General features: G+C 56.3%; 1 protein-coding gene across 1 annotated transcript in view; it reads right to left on the reverse strand.

The window, feature by feature from the left end:
- Positions 1–24,231, reverse strand: part of LOC140193202 (uncharacterized) — a 47,666-nt gene extending 23,435 nt beyond the window's left edge. The window contains exon 1 of the mRNA XM_072250602.1: positions 24,226–24,231. Within this exon, the coding sequence (XP_072106703.1) occupies positions 24,226–24,231 (6 nt within the window). The remainder of the gene's footprint in view (positions 1–24,225) is intronic.
- Positions 24,232–25,004: the final 773 nt, after the last annotated feature.

Raw genomic sequence — 25,004 nt, forward strand, 5'->3', positions numbered from 1 at the left:
ACATAGAAAATAGGTGCAGGAGTAGGCCATTCTGCCCTTCGAGCCTGCACCGCCATTCAGTATGATCATGGCTGATCATCCAACTCAGAACCCTGTACCTGCCTTCTCTCCATAACCCCTGATCCCTTTAGCCACAAGGGCCATATCTAACTCCCTCTTAGATATAGCCAATGAACTGGCCTCAACTGTTTCCTGTGGCAGAGAATTCCACAGATTCACCACTCTCTGTGTGAAGAAGTTTTTCCTCATCTTGGACCTAAAAGGCTTCCCCTTTATCCTTAAACAGTGACCCCTCGTTCTGGACTTCCCCAAAATCGGGAACAATCTTCCTGCATCTAGCCTGTCCAATCCCTTTAGAATTTTATACCTTTCAATAAGATCCCCGCTCATCTTCTAAATTCCAGCGAGTATAAGCCTAGCCGATCCAGTCTTTCATCATATGAAAGTCCTGCCATCCCAGGAATCAATCTGGTGAACCTTCTTTGTACTCCCTCTATGGCAAGAATGTCTTTCCTCAGATTAGGGGACCAAAACTACACACAATACTCCAGGTGTGGTCTCACCAAGGCCTTGTACAACTGCAGTAGTACCTCCCTGCACCTGTACTCCAATCCTCTTGCTACATGTTACCCCTAAACATTTGCCCTTTAACTCTCAACTCATGTCTTCTTGTTACCTCTTTGTTACAGTGACGGACCCGTCCCACCGGCACTGAACGTCTGCGTTACAGAGATAGACCCGTCCCAACTACACTGTACCACAGTGTCACAGTGACAGACTTGTCCCACCAGCACTGTACCTCTGTGTTACAGTGACTGACCCATCCCACCGGCACTGTACCTCAGTGTTACAGAGATAGACCTGTCCCACCATCACTGTACCTCAGTGTTACAGTGACAGAGTCGTCCCACCGGCACTGTACCTCAGTGTTACAGTGACTGACCCATCCCACCGGCACTGTACCTCAGTGTTACAGAGATAGACCTGTCCCACCATCACTGTACCTCAGTGTTACAGTGACAGGCCCGTCCCACCGGCACTGTAACTCAGTGTTACAGTGACAGACGCGTCCCACCGGCACTGTACCTCAGTGTTACAGTGACAGACCCCATCCCAAAGGCACTGTACATTGGTGTTACTGAGACAGACCCGTCCCACCGGCACTGTGCCTCAGTGTTACAGAGACAGCCTCGTCCACCGGCACTGTACCTCAGTGTTACAGAGACAGCCCCGTCCCACCGGCACTGTACCTCAGTGTTACAGAGACAGGCTCGTCCCACCGGCACTGTACCTCAGTGTTACAATGACAGACTCGTCCCACCGGCACTGTACCTCAGTGTTACAGAGAGAGACCCGTCCCACCGGCACTGTACCTCAGTGTTACAGAGACAGACCCGTCCCACCGGCACTGTACCTCAGTGTTACAAGTGACAGACCCGTCCCAAAGGCACAGTACGTCGGTGTTACTGAGACAGACCCGTCCCACCAACACTGTACCTCAGTGTTACAGTGAAAGACGTGTCCCACCGGCACTGTACCTCAGTGTAACACTGAGAGACCCCTCCCACCGGCACTGTACCTCAGTGTTACAGTGACAGACTCGTCCCACCGGCACTGTGCCTCAATGTTACAGTGACAGACTCGTCCCACCGGCAATGTACCTCAGTGTTACAGAGACAGCCCGTCCACCGACACTGTACCTCAGTGTTACTGAGACAGACTCGTCCCACCGGCACAGTACATCAGTGTTACAGTGACAGGCACGTCCCACCGGCACTGTACCTCAGTGTTACAGTGACAGACCCGTCCCACCGGCACTGTACCTCAGTGTTACAGTGACAGGCCAGTCCCACCGGCACTGTACCTCAGTGTTACAGTGACAGACTCGTCCCACCGGCACTGTATCTCACTGTTACAGAGATAGACCCGACCCACCGGCACTGTACCTCAGTGTTACAGAGACAGACTCGTCCTACCGGCACTGTACCTCAGTGTTACAGTGACATCTCGTCCCACCGGCACTGTACCTCAGTGTTACAGTGACAGACCCATCCCACCGGCACTGTACCTCAGTGTTACAGTGACAGGCCCGTCCCACCGGCACTGTACCTCAGTGTTACAGAGATAGACCCGTCCACCGGCATTGTACATCAGTGTTACAGTGACAGACTCGTCCCACCAGCACTGTACCTCAGTGTTACAGAGACAGCCCCGTCCCACCGGCACTGTACCTCAGTGTTACAGAGACAACCCCGTCCCACCGGCACTGTACCTCAGTGTTACAGAGACAGACCCGTCCCACCGGCACTGTACCTAAGTGTTGCAGAGACAGATTCGTCCCACCCCACAGTACCTCAGTGTTACAGAGACAGACCCGTCCCACCGGCACTGTACCTCAGTGTTACAGTGACAGACTTGTCCCCACCGGCACTGTACCTCAGTGTTACAGTGACATATCGTCCCACCGGCACTGTACCTCAGTGTTACAGTGACATCTCGTCCACCGGCACTGTACCTCTGTGTTACAGAGATAGACCCGTCCCACCGGCACTGTACCTCTTTGTTACAGTGACGGACCCGTCCCACCGGCACTGAACGTCTGTGTTACAGGGATAGACCCGTCCCAACTACACTGTACCTCAGTGTTACAGTGACAGACTTGTCCCACCAGCACTGTACCTCTGTGTTACAGTGACTGACCCATCCCACCGCACTGTACCTCAGTGTTACAGAGATAGACCTGTCCCACCATCACTGTACCTCAGTGTTACAGTGACAGAGTCGTCCCACCGGCACTGTACCTCAGTGTTACAGTGACTGACCCATCCCACCGGCACTGTACCTCAGTGTTACAGAGATAGACCTGTCCCACCATCACTGTACCTCAGTGTTACAGTGACAGAGTCGTCCCACAGGCACTGTACCTCTGTGTTTACAGTGACAGGCACGTCCCACCGGCACTGTACCCTCAGTGTTACAGTGACAGGAACGTCCCACCGGCACTGTACCTCTGTGTTACAGTGACAGCCCCGTCCCACCAGCACTGTACCCTCAGTGTAACAGAGACAGACCCGTCCCACAGGCACTATATGTCGGTGTTACTGAGACAGACTCGTCCCACCGTCACTGTATCTCAGTGTTACTGAGACAGACCCGTCCCACCGGCACTGTACCTCAGTGTTACAGAGACAGACCCATCCTACCGGCACTGTACCTCAGTGTTACAGTGACAGACTTGTCCCACCGGCACTGTACCTCAGTGTTACAGTGACATCTCGTCCCACCGGCACTGTACCTCAGTGTTACAGTGACGTCTCGTCCCACCGGCACTGTACCTCTGTGTTACAGAGATAGACCCCGTCCCACCGGCACTGTACCTCTTTGTTACAGAGACGGACCCGTCCCACCGGCACTGTACCTCTTTGTTACAGTGACGGACCCGTCCCACCGGCACTGAACGTCTGTGTTACAGAGATAGACCCGTCCCAACTACACTGTACCTCAGTGTTACAGTGACAGACTTGTCCCACCAGCACTGTACCTCTGTGTTACAGTGACTGACCCATCCCACCGGCACTGTACCTCAGTGTTACAGAGATAAACCTGTCCCACCATCACTGTACCTCAGTGTTACAGTGACAGAGTCGTCCCACCGGCACTGTACCTCAGTGTTACAGAGATAAACCTGTCCCACCATCACTGTACCTCAGTGTTACAGTGACAGACTCGTCCCACCAGCACTGTACCTCAGTGTTACGGTGAGAAACTCTTCCCACCGGCACTGTACCTCAGTGTTACAGAGACAGGCCCGTCCCACCGGCACTGTACCTCAGTGTTACAGTGACAGACCCGTCCCACCGTCACTGTATCTCAGTGTTACAGAGACAGACCCGACCCACCGGCACTGTACCTAAGTGTTGCAGAGACAGACTCGTCCCACCCCCACTGTACCTCAGTGTTACAGAGACAGGCCCGTCCCACCGGCACTGAACCTCAGTGTTACAGTGACAGGCCCATCCCACCGGCACTGTACCTCAGTGTTACAGTGACAAACTCGTCCTACCGGCACTGTACCTCAGTGTTACAGAGACAGACCCGACCCACCGGCACTGTACCTAAGTGTTGCAGAGACAGACTCGTCCCCCCCCCACTGTACCTCAGTGTTACAGAGACAGGCCCGTCCGACCGGCACTGAACCTCAGTGTTACAGTGACAGGCCCATCCTACCGGCACTGTACCTCAGTGTTACAGAGACAGGCCCGTCCCACGGGCACTGAACCTCAGTGTTACAGTGACAGGCCCGTCCCACCGGCACTGTACCTCAGTGTTACAGTGACAGACGCGTCCCACCTCACAGTACCTCAGTTTTTATAGTGACAGACCCGTCCCACCGGCACTGTACCTCAGTGTTACAGTGACAGACCCATCCCAAAGGCACTGTACATTGGTGTTACTGAGACAGACCCGTCCCACTGGCACTGTGCCTCAGTGTTACAGTGACAGACTCGTCCCACCGGCACTGTACCTCAGTGTTACTGAGACAGACCCGTCCCACCGGCACTGTACCTCAGTGTTACAGTGACAGACCCCGTCCTACCGGCACTGTGCCTCAGTGTTACAGTGACAGACGCGTCCCACCCTCACAGTTACCTCAGTTTTATAGTGACAGACCCGTCCCACCGGCACTGTACCTCAGTGTTACAGTGACAGACCCATCCCAAAGGCACTGTACATTGGTGTTACTGACACAGACCCGTCCCACCAGCACTGTACCTCAGTGTTACAGAGATAGACCTGTCCCACCATCACTGTACCTCAGTGTTACAGTGACAGACTCGTCCCACCGGCACTGTACCTCAGTGTTACAGAGACAGACCCGACCACCGGCACTGTACCTAAGTGTTGCAGAGACAGACTCGTCCCACCCCCACTGTACCTCAGTGTTACAGAGACAGGCCCGTCCCACGGCACTGAACATCAGTGTTACGGAGACAGGCCCGTCCCACCGGCACTGAACCTCAGTGTTACAGTGACAGGCCAGTCCCACCGGCACTGTACCTCAGTGTTACAGAGACAGGCACGTCCCACCGGCACTGTACCTCAGTGTTACAGTGACAGACCCGTCCCACCGGCACTGTACCTCAGTGTTACAGTGACAGACTCGTCCTACCGGCACTGTACCTCAGTGTTACAGAGACAGGCCCGTCCCACCGGCACTGTACCTAAGTGTTACAGTGACAGACGCGCCCACCCTCACAGTACCTCAGTTTTATAGTGACAGACCCGTCCCACCGGCACTGTACCTCAGTGTTACAGTGACAGACCCATCCCAAAGGCACTGTACCTCAGTGTTACAGAGACAGGCACGTCCCACCGGCACTGTACCTCAGTGTTACAGTGACAGACCCGTCCCACCGGCACTGTACCTCAGTGTTACAGTGACAGACTCGTCCTACCGGCACTGTACCTCAGTGTTACAGAGACAGGCCCGTCCACCGGCACTGTACCTAAGTGTTACAGTGACAGACGCGCCCACCCTCACAGTACCTCAGTTTTATAGTGACAGACCCGTCCCACCGGCACTGTACCTCAGTGTTACAGTGACAGACCCATCCCAAAGGCACTGTACATTGGTGTTACTGAGACAGACCCGTCCCACCGGCACTGTACCTCAGTGTTACAGAGACAGACTCGTCCCACCGGCACTGTACCTCAGTGTTACAGTGACAGACGCGTCCCAACCCTCACAGTACCTCAGTTTTATAGTGACAGGACCCGTCCCACCGGCAATGTACCTCATTGTTACAGTGACAGGACCATCCCAAAGGCACTGTACATTGGTGTTACTGAGACAGATCCGTCCCACCGGCACTGTGCCTCAGTGTTACAGTGACAGACGCGTCCCACCGGCACTGTACCTCAGTGTTACAGTGACAGACCCATCCCAAAGGCACTGTACATTGGTGTTACTGAGACAGACCCGTCCCACCGGCACTGTGCCTCAGTGTTACAGAGACAGCCTCGTCCCACCGGCACTGTACCTCAGTGTTACAGAGACAGCCCCGTCCCACCGGCACTGTACCTCAGTGTTACAGAGACAGGCTCGTCCCACCGGCACTGTACCTCAGTGTTACAATGACAGACTCGTCCCACCGGCACTGTACCTCAGCGTTACAGAGAGAGACCCGTCCCACCGGCACTGTACCTCAGTGTTACAGAGACAGACCCGTCCCACCGGCACTGTACCTCAGTGTTACAGTGACAGACCCGTCCCAAAGGCACAGTACGTCGGTGTTACTGAGACCAGACCCGTCCCACCAACACTGTACCTCAGTGTTACAGTGAAAGACGTGTCCCCACCGGCACTGTACCTCAGTGTAACACTGAGAGACCCCTCCCACCGGCACTGTACCTCAGTGTTACAGAGACAGACTCGTCCACCGGCACTGTACCTCAGTGTTACAGAGATAGACCTGTCCCCACCATCACTGTACCTCAGTGTTACAGTGACAGACGCGCCCACCCTCACAGTACCCTCAGTTTTATAGTGACAGACCCGTCCCACCGGCACTGTACCTCAGTGTTACAGTGACAGACCCATCCCAAAGGCACTGTACATTGGTGTTACTGAGACAGATCCGTCCCACCGGCACTGTACCTCAGTGTTACAGTGACAGACCCATCCCACCGGCACTGCACCTCAGTGTTACAGAGACAGACTCATCCCAACGGCACATGTACCTCAGTGTTACAGTGACAGACCCATCCCAAAGGCACTGTACATTGGTGTTACTGAGACAGACCCGTCCCACTGGCACTGTGCCTCAGTGTTACAGTGACAGACTCGTCCCACCGGCACTGTACCTCAGTGTTACTGAGACAGACCCGTCCCACCGGCACTGTACCTCAGTGTTACAGTGACAGACGCGTCCCCACCCTCACAGTACCCTCAGTTTTATAGTGACAGACCCGTCCCACCGGCACTGTACCTCAGTGTTACAGTGACAGACCCATCCCAAAGGCACTGTACATTGGTGTTACTGACACAGACCCGTCCCACCAGCACTGTACCTCAGTGTTTACAGAGATAGACCTGTCCCACCATCACTGTACCTCAGTGTTACAGTGACAGACTCGTCCCACCGGCACTGTACCTCAGTGTTACAGAGACAGACCCCGACCCACCGGCACTGTACCTAAGTGTTGCAGAGACAGACTCGTCCACCCCCACTGTACCTCAGTGTTACAGAGACAGGCCCGTCCCACCGGCACTGAACATCAGTGTTACGGAGACAGGCCCGTCCCACCGGCACTGAACCTCAGTGTTACAGTGACAGGCCAGTCCCACCGGCACTGTACCTCAGTGTTACAGTGACAGACCCGTCCCACCGGCACTGTACCTCAGTGTTACAGTGACAGACCCGTCCCACCGGCACTGTACCTCAGTGTTACAGTGACAGACCCCATCCCAAAGGCACTGTACCTCAGTGTTACAGAGGACAGGCACGTCCCACCGGCACTGTTACCTCAGTGTTACAGTGACAGACCCGTCCCACCGGCACTGTACCTCAGTGTTACAGTGACAGACCTCGTCCTACCGGCACTGTACCTCAGTGTTACAGAGACAGGCCCGTCCCACCGGCACTGTACCTAAGTGTTACAGTGACAGACGCGCCCACACCTCACAGTACCCTCAGTTTTATAGTGACAGACCCGTCCCACCGGCACTGTACCTCAGTGTTACAGTGACAGGACCCATCCCAAAGGCACTGTACATTGGTGTTACTGAGACAGACCCGTCCCACCGGCACTGTTACCTCAGTGTTACAGAGACAGACTCGTCCCACCGGCACTGTACCTCAGTGTTACAGTGACAGACGCGTCCCACCCTCACAGTACCCTCAGTTTTATAGTGACAGACCCGTCCCACTGGCACTGTACCTCATTGTTACAGTGACAGACCCATCCCAAAGGCACTGTACATTGGTGTTACTGAGACAGATCCCGTCCCCACCGGCACTGTGCCTCAGCGTTACAGTGACAGACGCGTCCCACCGGCACTGTACCTCAGTGTTACAGTGACAGACCCCATCCCAAAGGCACTGTACATTGGTGTTACTGAGACAGACCCGTCCCACCGGCACTGTGCCTCAGTGTTACAGAGACAGCCTCGTCCCACCGGCACTGTACCTCAGTGTTACAGAGACAGCCCCGTCCCACCGGCACTGTACCTCAGTGTTACAGAGACAGGCTCGTCCCACCGGCACTGTACCTCAGTGTTACAATGACAGACTCGTCCCACCGGCACTGTACCTCAGCGTTACAGAGAGAGACCCGTCCCACCGGCACTGTACCTCAGTGTTACAGAGACAGACCCGTCCCACCGGCACTGTACCTCAGTGTTACAGTGACAGACCCGTCCCAAAGGCACAGTACGTCGGTGTTACTGAGACAGACCCGTCCCACCAACACTGTACCTCAGTGTTACAGTGACAGACCCGTCCCACCGGCACTGTACCTCAGTGTTACAGAGACAGACCCGACCCACCGGCACTGTACCCTAAGTGTTGCAGAGACCGACTCGTCCCACCCCCACTGTACCTCAGTGTTACAGAGACAGGCCCGTCCCACCGGCACTGAACCTCAGTGTTACAGTGACAGGCCCGTCCCACCGGCACTGTACCTCAGTGTTACAGAGACAGGGCCGTCCCCACCGGCACTGTAACTCAGTGTTACAGTGACAGACCTGTCCCCACCATCACTGTACCTCAGTGTTACAGAGACAGCCCCGTCCCACCGGCACTGTACCTCAGTGTTACAGAGAGAGGCTCGTCCCACCGGCACTGTACCTCAGTGCTACAGTGATAGGACCCGTCCCACCGGCACGGTACCTCAGTGTTACAGAGACAGACTCGTCCCACCAGCACTGTACCCCCAGTGTTACAGTGACAGACCGTCCCAAAGGCACAGTACGTCGGTGTTACTGAGACAGACCCGTCCCACCAGCACTGTACCTCAGTGTTACAGTGACAGATGCGTCCCACCGGCACTGTACCTCAGTGTAACACTGAGAGACCCCTCCCACCGGCACTGTACCTCAGTGTTACAGTGACAGACCCATCCCAAAGGCACTGTACATTTGTGTTACTGAGACAGATCCGTCCCACCGGCACTGTACCTCAGTGTTACAGTGACAGACCCATCCCACCGGCACTGCACCTCAGTGTTACAGAGACAGACTCATCCCACCGGCACTGTACCTCAGTGTTACAGTGACAGACCCATCCAAAGGCACTGTACATTGTGTTACTGAGACAGACCCGTCCCACTGGCACTGTGCCTCAGTGTTACAGTGACAGACTCGTCCCACCGGCACTGTACCTCAGTGTTACTGAGACAGACCCGTCCCACCGGCACTGTACCTCAGTGTTACAGTGACAGACCCGTCCTACCGGCACTGTACCTCAGTGTTACAGTGACAGACGCGTCCCACCCTCACAGTACCTCAGTTTTATAGTGACAGACCCGTCCCACCGGCACTGTACCTCAGTGTTACAGTGACAGACCCATCCCAAAGGCACTGTACATTGGTGTTACTGACACAGACCCGTCCCACCAGCACTGTACCTCAGTGTTACAGAGATAGACCTGTCCCACCATCACTGTACCTCAGTGTTACAGTGACAGACTCGTCCCACCGGCACTGTACCTCAGTGTTACAGAGACAGACCCGACCCACCGGCACTGTACCTAAGTGTTGCAGAGACAGACTCGTCCCACCCCACACTGTACCTCAGTGTTACAGAGGACAGGCCTGTCCCACCGGCACTGAACATCAGTGTTACGAGACAGGCCCGTCCCCACCGGCACTGTACCTCAGTGTTACAGAGACAGGCACGTCCCACCGGCACTGTACCTCAGTGTTACAGTGACAGACCCGTCCCACCGGCACTGTATCCTCAGTGTTACAGTGACAGACTCGTCCTACCGGCACTGTACCTCAGTGGTTACAGAGACAGGCCCGTCCCACCGGGCACTGTACCTAAGTGTTACAGTGACAGACGCGCCCACCCTCACAGTACCCTCAGTTTTATAGTGACAGACCCGTCCCACCGGCACTGTACCTCAGTGTTACAGTGACAGACCCATCCCAAAGGCACTGTACATTGGTGTTACTGAGACAGACCCGTCCCACCGGCACTGTACCTCAGTGTTACAGAGACAGACTCGTCCCACCGGCACTGTACCTCAGTGTTACAGTGACAGACGCGTCCCACCCTCACAGTACCTCAGTTTTATAGTGACAGCGACCCCGTCCCAACCGCACTGTACCTCATTGTTACAGTGACAGACCCATCCCAAAGGCACTGTACATTGGTGTTACTGAGACAGATCCGTCCACCGGCACTGTGCCTCAGTGTTACAGTGACAAGACTCGTCCCACCGGCACTGTACCTCAGTGTTACAGAGACAGGCCCGTCCCACCGGCACTGTACCTCAGTGTTACAGTGACAGACCCCCAGTCCCACCGGCACTGTACCTCAGTGTTACAGTGACAGACTCGTCCCTACCGGCACTGTACCTCAGTGTTACAGTGACAGACTCGTCCCACCGGCACTGTGCCTCAGTGTTACAGTGACAGGCCCCGTCCCACGGCACTGTAAACTCAGTGTTACAGTGACAGACGCGTCCCACCGGCACTGTACCTCAGTGTTACAGTGACAGACCCCATCCCAAAGGCACTGTACATTGGTGTTACTGAGACAGACCCGTCCCACCGGCACTGTGCCTCAGTGTTACAGAGACAGCCTCGTCCCACCGGCACTGTACCTCAGTGTTACAGAGACAGCCCCGTCCCACCGGCACTGTACCTCAGTGTTACAGAGACAGGCTCGTCCCACCGGCACTGTACCTCAGTGTTACAATGACAGACTCGTCCCACCGGCACTGTACCTCAGTGTTACAGAGAGAGACCCCGTCCCACCGGCACTGTACCTCAGTGTTACAGAGACAGACCCGTCCACCGGCACTGGTACCTCAGTGTTACAGTGACAGACCCGTCCAAAGGCACAGTACGTCGGTGTTACTGAGACAGACCCGTCCCACCAACACTGTACCTCAGTGTTACAGTGAAAGACGTGTCCCACCGGCACTGTACCTCAGTGTAACACTGAGAGACCCCCTCCCACCGGCACTGTACCTCAGTGTTACAGAGACAGACTCGTCCACCGGCACTGTACCTCAGTGTTACAGAGATAGACCTGTCCACCATCACTGTACCTCAGTGTTACAGTGACAGACGCGCCCACCCTCACAGTACCTCAGTTTTATAGTGACAGACCCGTCCCACCGGCACTGTACTCAGTGTTACAGTGACAGACCCCTCCCAAAGGCACTGTACATTGGTGTTACTGACACAGACCCGTCCCACTGGCACTGTGCCTCTTTGTTACAGTGACAGACTCGTCCCACCGGCACTGTACCTCAGTGTTACAGAGACAGACTCGTCCCACCGGCACTGTAACCTCAGTGTTACAGTGACAGATCCGTCCCACCGGCACTGTGCCTCAGTGTTACAGTGACAGACTCGTCCCACCGGCACTGTAACCTCAGTGTTACAGAGACAGACTCGTCCCACCGGCACTGTACCTCAGTGTTACAGAGACAGACCCCGTTCCCACCGGCACTGTACCTCAGTGTTACAGTGACAGACCCGTCCCACCGGCACTGTACCTCAGTGTTACAGAGACAGACCCGACCCACCGGCACTGTACCTAAGTGTTGCAGAGACCGACTCGTCCCACCCCCACTGTACCATCAGTGTTACAGAGACAGGGCCCGTCCCACCCGGCACTGAACCTCAGTGTTACAGTGACAGGCCCGTCCCACCGGCACTGTACCTCAGTGTTACAGAGACACAGGCCCCGTCCCACCGGCACTGTAACTCAGTGTTACAACTGACAGACCTGTCCCAACCATCCACTGTACCTCAGTGTTACAGAGAGAGGCTCGTCCCACCGGCACTGTACCTCAGTGCTACAGTGATAGACCCGTCCCACGGCACGGTACCTCAGTGTTACAGAGACAGACTCGTCCCACCAGCACTGTACCCCCAGTGTTACAGTGACAGACCCGTCCCAAAGGCACAGTACGTCGGTGTTACTGAGACAGACCCGTCCCACCAGCACTGTACCTCAGTGTTACAGTGACAGATGCGTCCCACCGGCACTGTACCTCAGTGTAACACTGAGAGACCCCCTCCCACCGGCACTGTACTCAGTGTTACAGTGACAGCCCGTCCCACCGTCACTGTACCTCTGTGTTACAGACACAGGCCCGCCCACCGTCACTGTACATCAGTGTTACAGTGACAGGCACGTCCCACCGGCACTGTACCTCTGTGTTACAGAGACAGACCCGTCCCACCAGCACTGTACCTCAGTGTTACAGAGACAGGCCCGTCCCACCGTCCCTATACCGCTGTGTTACAGAGACAGGCCCGTCCCACCGTCACTGTACCTCAGTGTTACAGAGACAGACCCGTCCCACCGGCACTGTACCTCAGTGTTACAGTGACAGAACCATCCCAAAGGCACTGTACGTTGGTGTTACTGAGACAGACCCATCCTAGCGGCACTGTACCTCAGTGTTACAGAGACGGACCCGTCCCACCGTCACTGTACCTCAGTGTTACAGTGACAGTCCCGTCCCACCGTCACTGTAACTTAGTGCTACAGAGACAGACTCATCCCACCGGCACTGTACTTCAGTGTTACAGTGACAGACTCGTCCCACCGGCACTGTACTTCAGTGTTACAGGGACAGGCCCATCCCACCGGCACTGAACCTCAGTGTTACAGTGACAGGCCCGTCCCACCGGCACTGTACCTCAGTGTTACAGAGACAGACTCGTCCCACCGGCACTGTACCTCAGTGTTACAGTGACTGACGCGTCCCACCCTCACAGTACCTCAGTTTTATAGTGACAGACCCGTCCCACCGGCACTGTACCTCAGTGTTACAGTGACAGACTCGTCCTACCGGCACTGTACCTCAGTGTTACAGAGACAGACCCGGCCCACCGGTACTGTACCTAAGTGTTGCAGAGACAGACTCGTCCCACCCCCACTGTACCTCAGTGTTACAGAGACAGGCCCGTCCCACCGGCACTGAACCTCAGTGTTACAGTGACAGGCCCATCCCACCGGCACTGTACCTCAGTGTTACAGAGACAGGCCCGTCCCACCGGCACTGAACCTCAGTGTTACAGTGACAGACGCCTCCCACCCTCACAGTAACTCAGTTTTATAGTGACAGACCCGTCCCACCGGCACTGTACCTCAGTGTTACAGAGACAGACTCGTCCCACCGGCACTGTACCTCAGTGTTACAGAGACAGGCCCGTCCCACCGGCACTGAACCTCAGTGTTACAGTGACAGACGCCTCCCACCCTCACAGTAACTCAGTTTTATAGTGACAGACCCGTCCCACCGGCACTGTACCTCAGTGTTACAGAGACAGACTCGTCCCACCGGCACTGTACCTCAGTGTTACAGTGACAGACCCATCCCAAAGGCACTGTACATTGGTGTTACTGAGACAGACCCGTCCCACCGGCACTGTGCCTCAGTGTTACAGTGACAGACTCGTCCCACCGGCACTGTACCTCAGTGTTACAGAGACAGCCCCGTCCCACCGGCACTGTACCTCAGTGTTACTGAGACAGACCCGTCCCACCGGCACTGTACCTCAGTGTTACAGTGACAGACGCGTCCCACCCTCACAGTACCTCAGTTTTATAGTGACAGACCCGTCCCACCGGCACTGTACCTCAGTGTTACAGTGACAGACCCATCCGAAAGGCACTGTACATTTGTGTTACTGAGACAGACCCGTCCCACCAGCACTGTACCTCAGTGTTACAGAGATAGACCCGTCCCACCGGCACTGAACCTCAGTGTTACAGTGACAGGCCCGTCCCACCGGCACTGTACCTCAGTGTTACAGAGACAGGCACGTCCCACCGGCACTGTACGTCAGTGTTACAGTGACAGATCCGTCCCACCGGCACTGTACCTCAGTTTTACAGTGACAGACTCGTCGTACCGGCACTGTACCTCAGTGTTACAGTGACAGACGCGCCCAACCTCACAGTACCTCAGTTTTATAGTGACAGACCCGTCCCACCGGCACTGTACCTCAGTGTTACAGTGACAGACCCATCCCAAAGGCACTGTACATTGGTGTTAGGGACACAGACCCGTCCCACCGGCACTGTGCCTCAGTGTTACAGTGACAGACTCGTCCCACCGGCACTGTACCTCAGTGTTACAGAGACAGACTCGTCCCACCAGCACTGTACCTCAGTGTTACAGTGACAGACTCGTCCCACCGGCACTGTACCTCAGTGTTACAGAGACAGACTCGTCCCACCGGCACTGTACCTCAGTGTTACAGAGACAGGCCCGTCCCACCGGCACTGTGCCTCAGTGTTACAGAGATAGACCCGTCCCACCGGCACTGTACCTCAGTGTTACAGAGACAGACTCGTCCCACCAGCACTGTACCCCAGTGTTACAGTGACAGACCCGTCCCAAAGGCACAGTACGTCGGTGTTACTGAGACAGACCCGTCCCACCAGCACTGTACCTCAGTGTTACAGTGACAGACGCGTCCCACCGGCACTGTACCTCAGTGTAACACTGAGAGACCCCTCCCACCGGCACTGTACCTCAGTGTTACAGTGACAGCCCGTCCCACCGTCACTGTACCTCAGTGTTACAGAGACAGGCCCGCCCACCGTCACTGTACCTCAGTGTTACAGAGACAGACTCGTCCCACCAGCACTGTACCCCAGTGTTACAGTGACAGACCCGTCCCAAAGGCACAGTACGTCGGTGTTACTGAGACAGACCCGTCCCACCAGCACTGTACCTCAGTGTTACAGTGACAGACGCGTCCCACCGGCACTGTACCTCAGTGTAACACTGAGAGACCCCTCCCACCGGCACTGTACCTCAGTGTTACAGTGACAGCCCGTCCCACCGTCACTGTACCTCTGTGTTACAGACACAGGCCCGCCCACCGTCACTGTACCTCAGTGTTACAGTGACAGGCCCGTCCCACCGGCACTGTACCTCAGTGTTACAGTGACAGGCCCGTCCTACCGGCACTGTACCTCAGTGTTACTGAGACAGACCCGTCCCACCAGCACTGTACCTCAGTGTTACAGAGACAGGCCCGTCCCACCGTCACTGTACCTCAGTGTTACAGAGACAGACCCGTCCCACCGGCACTGTACCTCAGTGTTACAGTGACAGACCCATCCCACCGGCACTGTACCTCAGTGTTACAGTGACAGACCCATCCCACCGGCACTGTACCTCAGTGTTACAGTGACAGAACCATCCCAAAGGCACTGTACGTTGGTGTTACTGAGACAGACCCATCCCAGCGGCACTGTACCTCAGTGTTACAGAGACAGACCCGTCCCACCGTCACTGTACCTCAGTGTTACAGTGACAGTCTCGTCCCACCGTCACTGTAACTTAGTGCTACAGAGACAGACTCGTCCCACCGGCACTGTACTTCAGTGTTACAGTGACAGACTCGTCCCACCGGCACTGTACTTCACTGTTACAGGGACAGGCCCGTCCCACCGGCACTGAACCTCAGTGTTACAGTGACAGGCCCGTCCCACCGGCACTGTACCTCAGTGTTACAGAGACACGCCCGTCCCACCGGCACTGAACCTCAGTGTTACAGTGACAGGCCCGTCCCACCGGCACTGTACCTCAGTGTTACAGAGATAGACCTGTCCCACCATCACTGTACCTCAGTGTTACAGTGACAGACTCGTCCCACCGGCACTGTACCTCAGTGTTACAGAGACAGACCCGTCCCACCGGCACTGAACCTCAGTGTTACAGTGACAGGCCCGTCCCACCGGCACTGTACCTCAGTGTTACAGAGACAGGCACGTCCCACCGGCACTGTACGTCAGTGTTACAGTGACAGATCCGTCCCACCGGCACTGTACCTCAGTGTTACAGTGACAGACTCGTCGTACCGGCACTGTACCTCAGTGTTACAGTGACAGACGCGCCCAACCTCACAGTACCTCAGTTTTATAGTGACAGGCCCGTCCCACCGGCACTGTACCTCAGTGTTACAGAGACAGGGAGACTGAGCTGGGAGAAATCGAGGCAAAACTACTGGATAAAGTTCGTGGAATACTTTGGAGGTGGCTCTAAAAGTCTCTTGGACAACCGAGTGAGTGACGGCGCTGGTGTGGAAACTCGGTGTGCAGTTTTACTGCCGGTTTGGGCTGGGTTTGTTGGCGGCTGCTAACTGCGAGCTCCCAGCTGCGGCCGCTGGCAACTCGCCAGGAAGCCGGTTCGCTCCAAAACCGGAGGCAAATGCCGTCGTTCCCCCCCATTGACATCGGGGCAACGTTTCCTCCTCCATTGTTTTCCTGATTTTCGTCCGGTGTTGGTGCCGAAGCATCTGGAAGGACGTTTCGGCGTCTCCCGGCCTGGGTCTCTGCAAGTCCGACGGAGCCTTTCCTGGCGTCGAGCCAGCGAGGAACTGTCGACTGCAAACTTTCCCGGCCAGTTATTCGACTCGTTCCAGGACTTCTAACCGGCACCGCTGTAGGATTCTCGGACTGGAAAGAGCGCCAGCATGCCGGACCGGTCTCCAGGGAGTCGCGGGCCTTCGGGGAGTTACGCAAGGGCGGCTGCCTCCCCGGCCTCGGACAACGCCTTTTTTCGGTCGGTGAAGGTGGAACGTGGGGTGCAATGTATTTTGCGCCCTGGAATGACACTAGAAAAGTGTACGGAGGCAATGGAGGACCTTGTTGGGAAAGGTGGTATTCTGGCCACCGAGAAGGAGTTCGGAAAGGCGGTGTTTTATCTGGCGAATGAAGAGCTAGTGCACCGGGCCCTAAGCAGGGGAGTCACGGTAGACAACATCTTTTTACCTATGGAGCTGGTGACGGCCCCCACGCAACGTATCGTGCTTGGGCATGTTAAGCCTTTCATTCCAAATGAGGACTTGCTACCCCCACTGGCCCGTTTAGGGCAAGTAAGGTCGGAGATCACTGCCATCCGACACAAATTTAAGAGACACACCCTCCGCACCGTAATCTCTTTCCGGCGTCAGGTATTCATGCAGCTGGAAAGGGAGGATGATGTTGAGGGCCGGTTTACTGTCCGGCACGAGGGAGTGGATTATCAGGTGTACTGGAGCTCCGAGCGACCGCGGTGCCATGCGTGCAGGGGGGTGGGGCACTTTCGGAGGGACTGTCCTGCCGCCCGGAACCCGAGGGAGCCCATTTCGGGCACCAGTGCCCCAGCTACCTCTGCCCCTGATCCTACTCCTGCGCGTGCGTCTGCACCTGCATCTGACCCTGCCCCCGCCCGTGATCCTGCCCCAGCCCCTCACCCTGCCCCTGCCCCTACCCCTACCCCTACTCCTACGGTTGGGTCGGTCCCTGCTCCTCTCCCTGTGGTTCAGGTGGGGGACGGGGTGGAGTCTGTGCGGAGTAAGAAGGCAAAGGGGAAATCCAAACACAGTAAGAAGCGGGCCTTTGAGGCTGCAGAGCTCACGCCCATTTCGCCTGAAGTGGAGCGTGGGGCTCGGGGAGGTGCGCAAGCAGACGGGGCGATGGAAACAGAGAGTGTCGCCCCATCGGTGCAGCCTGCACCTGTGTGCTCCTCCGGTATGAAGAGGAGAAGGGAATGTTCCCGCAAGAGGGCAGGGGATGTAGATGCGGAGGAGTCCCAGGAAGGGGTGGGAATCCGGGTAGGGGTTGGTTCTAAACCTGAGTCCCCAGATGTAGCCACCAGTCCTGGGGAAGATGGTGTGGTTGTGCAAATAGCTTGTGATAGCCCTGTTTGCACAAATGGGGCAGCCCTGGAGGCCTCCACCCAGGACCTACAAGTCAGCGCCTCTCTGGAGGCCAGTGTACCGAATAATGTAAGAGGAGACGAGACAAAGCTCTCTCATTCTCAGCACCAGGCTGCTTGTGAATCCCTTGGACCAAAGGTGCCGGGTTCCCCTCTATGCCTGCCCCCTGGGGAGGGCGTTTTTCTGTGCACGTCGACCCCAGCAATTAATGACTTGCAGGGAGTCCCTGGGGATTGTCCCTCCACTGTCGCAAATGTGGATGAGGCTGATGCGACGGTGGAGCGGGCAGGTAAGAGCGAGGTGCCCGCTGCGCGGTATGGGTCACAAGCGCAGCCATCTTTTGGAACATGCGGGGAGGCCGATGGAGATTCTGTCTGCAGTGACGGGTTGGAGGGGGACTCTTTCGATAGTGAAATAATGGACGTCCTCACCCCTCCTGAGAAGTCCCCATTGATACCTGTAGAGGAAATTAAGCATTTTATTCTCACCTCTGAGGGTGCCAAGCACCGGCCTCAACTAGCCTCGCTACGCTGGCCCAGCATGCCGAGGCTGGTGAGGTCCCTGCGAGTCATCCTCGGACGAAAGGGAAAGGGAAAGAGGAATGCGGTGGCGGGGAACGACAGACGGCAACTAAAATCTTTCCTAGATGACCTAGTAAGGGACATTAGAGGGAGAAGCAGCCTCGCTCCTACGGGGGATGGTGGGTCACAGGGTGTCGCTGGTACCGCTCGAGCCCGGAAGGCAAAAAGTAACCTTGCTTTCTTTCCGGACAGTGTGGTGGAGGGCGCCTCCGCTCTCACCGAAATGGGCACAGCTGCTGAGCCCTAGTGTGCTCCCGCCATGAAGCTTACCATAGCTAGTCTCAACGTAAACGGCAGCAGGGGTCCTCTTCGCAGGCATAACAATCTCTCAGCCCTCAGGGATGGGCGGTATACGGTGAGTTTCCTGCAGGAAACCCATACCATCCCTGGGGACGAGTCTGCTTGGCTCCTGGAGTGGCAGGGCGGGGTCTACATGAGCCACCTCAGCTCCATTTCTAGCGGGGTGGCGATCCTGTTGGCCCCGACCTTCCAGCCAGTAATTGAAAGAGTCCAGGACGTTGTGCCCAGCCGTCTGCTCCACCTGGTTGTGCGCCTGGATGGCGTACCATTGCATTTTATCAATGTGTATGCTCCCAGGCGCGGTGTGATGCAGACGCGCCTATTCTGCCAGCTGTCCACCCTGCTGAGCTCCATCGATCCTGGGGATTGCGTCATCCTCGGGGGAGATTTCAATTGTACCCTCGAGGCGGAGGACCGTTCGGGCCTCCAACGCGACCCAGCATCGGCAAAAAAGTTAAAGGAGCTAGTCGGCTCCTTTGACTTGGTGGACAGCTGGCGGCATCTTCACCCCAACTCTAGCGCCTTCTCGAGAAGGTCTAGAGAAGGAGGTTCCAGGATAGACCGCATTTACATCTCTCGGGCCTACGTCTCCCGCGTGTCGGCGTCCTCCATGCGGCCGGTGTCGTGCTCGGATCATCACCTTGTGTGGATGGAATTTATTCCACTACACCCTCGGGTGGGATCCGGGTATTGGCATTTTAACAACCGGCTGCTGGAGGACAGCCGATTCCGGGATTCGTTCCAAGCTTTCTGGGTCTCCTGGAAGGAGAGGCGGAGAGAGTTCTGCTCCCTACGGCTATGGTGGGATGTGGGCAAAGCCCACATCCGGTTTTTATGTCGGGAGTACACTAGGGGGTCGACAAAGAGGCGGAGCTCTGAGGTTGAGCGGCTTGAGAGAGCGTTGCTTGACCTGGAGTCCCGCCTCGGTCCGACCGCTGGAGACCAACAGCTGTGGCAGGAATACCAGGAGAAGAAGGACGCACTAAGGAACCTGCAGCTCCAGCAGTCCCGAGGTGCGTACGTGAGGTCACGGATCCAAATGCTGCAGGATTTGGACCGTGGCTCACCCTTCTTCTACTCGTTGGAAAGGTGGCGGGGAGTTCAAAAGCAGCTAGTGGAGCTGCTGGCTGCCGATGGCTCCTCCATCACGGACCCTGATGGAATTAACAACGAGGTCCGTTCATTCTATCGGTCCTTATTCTCGCCTGATCCGTCAAATGCGGAGGCGTGTAATGAGGTCTGGGAGGATTTGCCGAAGGTCAGCCCAGAGGACGCAGTGCGTCTGGATGCCCCCCTGACTCGGGAGGAGCTGTCCACTGCCCTTCGGCAACTCCGGAGGGGCAAGTCCCCTGGTTTGGATGGACTGAGTGTTGAGTTTTATCAGGCTTTTTGGGATGTCCTGGGGGATGATTACAGCCTTGTCCTAGGGGAGAGCCTAGCCACCGGAGAAATGCCCCTCTCATGGCGGAGAGCTGTTGTGGTCCTACTGCCCAAGAAGGGAGACCTCCGCCTGCTAAAGAACTGGCGGCCGGTCTCCCTCTTGTGCGTGGACTACAAGATCTTCGCCCGGGCAATGGCCAACCGTCTGGGTTCGGTAATTGGACAGGTGGTCCATCCTGACCAATCTTATACAGTCCCGGGCCGCTCCATCCAGGACAATGTCCACCTAGTACGGGACCTGATCCACCTACTCCAGGAGACTGGGACCCCGGCAGCGTTTCTTTCTCTTGACCAGGAGAAGGCTTTTGACCGGGTGGACCACAGTTTCCTGGTGGGCACCCTGCAGGCTTTTGGGCTCGGACCACACTTTGTGGCCCGAGTTCGGCTCCTGTACTCTGCCGCAGAGTGCCTAGTTAAAATTAATGGATCATTGACAGGACCTATCCACTTCCGAAGAGGAGTGCGTCAAGGGTGCCCCATGTCCGGTCAACTGTATGCGATCTGTGTCGAGCCATTCCTCGGCCTTCTTCGGCGAAGGCTGACAGGTCTGGTTCTGCGCGAACCGGACATGGGGGTCGTCCTCTCGGCCTACGCCGATGACGTACTCCTCATGATGACAGACCCCTGTGACCTGCGGAGGATGCGCGAGTGCCAAGATGTTTTCTCGGCGGCATCCTCCGCAAGGATCAACTGGGCGAAATGTTCCAGACTCTTAGTAGGCCAGTGGCAGGTGGACTCCCTGCCGGAGGAGATGAGAGCTTTTGAGTGGAGCACCAGACATCTTCTCTATCTGGGAGTCTACCTGAGTCCTTCTGGGGAGACCTGGCTGGCGAACTGGCAGGACCTGGAGACAAAGGTCATGGCCCGGCTAGGGCGCTGGTCAGGCCTTCTCAGGGTGCTTTCCTATCGAGGCAGGGTGGTGGTCATGAACCAGCTGGTGGCCTCCATGTTGTGGTACCGGATGGTCACCTTGGCCCCCCCTGCCCCTTTTGTCGCAAGAATGCAGAGGAAGCTAGTGGACTTCTTCTGGGGAAACAGGAAGCACTGGGTCTCTGCAGTGGTTCTGAGTCTCCCAGAAGGAGAGGGCGGACAGTCGCTGGTGTGTGTACGCACACGACTGGCGGCTCTCCGCCTCAGGACGCTGCAGAGATTCCTGTACGCCGAGCACCCTCCCAGGTGGCGACTTTCTTCCTCCGGAGGGGCTGCTGTCTTGCCGAAGATATGCAGCTACCACCGGCGGGCGTTAGCCGTGCTGCTTTGCAGAGGCTGCCCGGCTTCTATCAGGACCTACTGAGAGTCTGGAACATGGTTGCCTCAGGCCGGGAATCCCCTCCTCTGGCAGAGGGCGGGGTCCTGGCCGACCCTTGCCCTGTCTCAACGGATGTCAGTGCGGCTCAGGTGTGTGGAACGACTCGGGCTGAGCTGCTCGTCGGGCCCAGGCCCCGCAGCCTTACCCGAGAGACGAATCCACACAACTTGAGCCGTCTTTCATCGACACCCACAATCCCATTCAGGGATGCAGGCAGGAGGTACCTTTATGGGCTGCTGCTCCACACCCTCCACTTCCTAGCATTTGTCCACCGTCCCGACACGCCATGGCGGTCGGTCTTTCCACCTGGAGGTGAGGGGGGTCCCCAGTGGAAGTCCCTCTACAAGAGAGTCCTTCCCATGCACCTTGGGGATCTCGGCTGGAGGGTGCTGCATAAAGCGGTGCCCTGCAATAAGTTCTTTAGTTTGTACACGGATCTCCCAGCCGCGTGTCACTTCTGCGGGCTGGAGGAGACCGTGTACCATATGTACGTGGAGTGTGTGAGGCTGCAGCCCCTTTTCGTGTATTTGCGTGGGCTGCTTCTCGCCTTCTGGTTGCATTTCAGTCCCACCCTATTCATATATGGTCATCCAGTAAGGAGGGGGGCACAGAGGGATGAGGATGTCCTTGTCAACTTGCTCCTGGGGCTGGCGAAAATTGCCATCCGTGGCTCCTGGAAAAGGGTGGCAGGAGGTTCTCCCCGGGCGGACTGCCTGGCTATGTTTAGGGGGTATGTTCGAGCCCGGGTGAACATTGAAAAGGAACACGCACAGTCCACGGCGACCGTCGAGATGTTCCGGGACCGTTGGGCTCCGCGGGGTGTAAATGCCATCATTGATGAGGATGGCAATATATTGGTTTAACATGTATTGTCTGTTTGTAGTGTAGTAAATGTGTTATTCACTGGGTTTGTAAATATTATATAGCACCGACATTTGTAATAAAGAATTTTCTAAAAAAAAAAAAAAAAAAAAGTGTTACAGAGAGAGGCTCGTCCCAGCGGCACTGTACCTCAGTGTTACAGAGATAGACCCGTCCCACCGGCACTGTACCTCAGTGTTACAGAGATAGAACCGTCCCACCGGCACTGTACCTCAGTGTTACAGAGACAGGCCCGTCCCACCGGCACTGTACCTCAGTGTTACAGAGACAGACTCGTCCCACCAGCACTGTACCTCAGTGTTACAGTGACAGACCCATCCCACCGGCACTGTACCTCAGTGTTACAGTGACAGGCCCGTCCCACCGGCACTGTACCTCAGTGTTACAGTGACAGACCCGTCCCAAAGGCACAGTACGTCGGTGTTACTGAGACAGACCCGTCCCACCAGCACTGTACCTCAGTGTTACAGTGACAGATGCGTCCCACCGGCACTGTACCTCAGTGTAACACTGAGAGACCCCTCCCACCGGCACTGTACCTCAGTGTTACAGTGACAGCCCGTCCCACCGTCACTGTACATCAGTGTTACAGTGACAGGCACGTCCCACCGTCACTGTACATCAGTGTTACAGAGATAGACCCGTCCCACCGGCACTGTACCTCAGTGTTACAGAGATAGACCCGTCCCACCGGCACTGTACCTCAGTGTTACAGAGACAGGCCCGTCCCACCGGCACTGTACCTCAGTGTTACAGAGACAGACTCGTCCCACCAGCACTGTACCTCAGTGTTACAGTGACAGACCCATCCCACCGGCACTGTACCTCAGTGTTACAGTGACAGGCCCGTCCCACCGCACTGTACCTCAGTGTTACAGTGACAGACCCGTCCCAAAGGCACAGTACGTCGGTGTTACTGAGACAGACCCGTCCCACCAGCACTGTACCTCAGTGTTTACAGTGACAGATGCGTCCCACCGGCACTGTACCTCAGTGTAACACTGAGAGACCCCTCCCACCGGCACTGTACCTCAGTGTTACAGTGACAGCCCGTCCCACCGTCACTGTACATCAGTGTTACAGTGACAGGCACGTCCCACCGTCACTGTACATCAGTGTTACAGAGACAGGCCCGTCCCACCAGCACTGTACCTCAGTGTTACAGAGACAGGCCCGTCCCACCGTCACTGTACCTCAGTGTTACAGTGACAGACTCGTCCCACCGGCACTGTAACCTCAGTGTTACAGGGACAGGCCCGTCCCACCGGCACTATATACCGCTGTGCTACAGAGACAGGCCCGTCCCACCGGCACTGTACCTCAGTGTTACAGTGACAGACCCGTCCCACCGGCACTGTACCTCAGTGTTACAGTGACAGAACCATCCCCAAAGGCACTGTACGTTGGTGTTACTGAGACAGACCCATCCCAGCGGCACTGTACCTCAGTGTTACAGAGACAGACCCGTCCCACCGTCACTGTACCTCAGTGTTACAGTGACAGTCCCGTCCCACCGTCACTGTAACTTAGTGCTACAGAGACAGACTCGTCCCACCCGGCACTGTACATCAGTGTCACAGTGACAGACTCGTCCCACCGGCACTGTAGCTCACTGTTACAGAGATAGACCCGACCCACCGGCACTGTACCTCAGTGTTACAGTGACGGACCCGTCCCACCGGCACTGTACATCTGTGTTACAGAGATAGACCCGTCCCAACTACACTGTACCTCAGTGTTACAGTGACAGACTCGACCCACCGGCACTGTACCTCTGTGTTACGGAGACAGACCCGTCCTACCGGCATTGTACATCAGTGTTACAGTGACAGACTCTTCCCACCAGCACTGTACCTCAGTGTTACAGTGACAGGCCCGTCCCACCGGCACTGTACCTCATTGTTACAGAGACAGACCCGTCCCACCGGCACTGTACCTCAGTGTTACAGAGACAGACCTGTCGCAAAGGCACTGTACCTCTGTGTTACTGAGACAGACCCGTCCCACCGGCACTGTACCTCTGTGTTACATTGACGGAACCCGTCACAACCGGCACTGTAGCTCCGTGTTACAGTGACAGGCCCATCCCCACCGGCACTGTACCTCTGTGTTACAGAGACAGGCCCGTCCCACCGGCACTGTACCTCTGTGTTACAGTGACAGACCCGTCCCCACCGGCACTGTACCTCAGTGTTACAGAGATAGACCCGTCCCACCGGCACTGTACCTGAGTGTTACAGAGACAGGCCCGTCCCACCGGCACTGTACCTCTGTGTTACAGTGACAGACCCGTCCCACCGGCACTGTACCTCAGTGTTACAGTGACATATCGTCCCACCGGCACTGTACCTCAGTGTTACAGTGACAGACCCGTCCCACCGGCACTGTACATCAGTGTTACAGTGACAGACCCGTCCCACCGGCACTAGATCTCAGTGTTACAGAGACAGACTCGTATCACAGGCACTATATGTCAGTGTTACAGAGACAGGCCCGTCCCCACCGGCAACTGTACCTCAGTGTTACAGATATAGACTGTCCCACCGGCAACTGCAACCTCAGTGTTACAGTGACAGACCCA

The sequence above is a fragment of the Mobula birostris genome, unplaced genomic scaffold (genome assembly GCF_030028105.1).
Source record: "Mobula birostris isolate sMobBir1 unplaced genomic scaffold, sMobBir1.hap1 scaffold_433, whole genome shotgun sequence".
Taxonomy (NCBI): Eukaryota; Metazoa; Chordata; class Chondrichthyes; order Myliobatiformes; family Myliobatidae; genus Mobula; species Mobula birostris.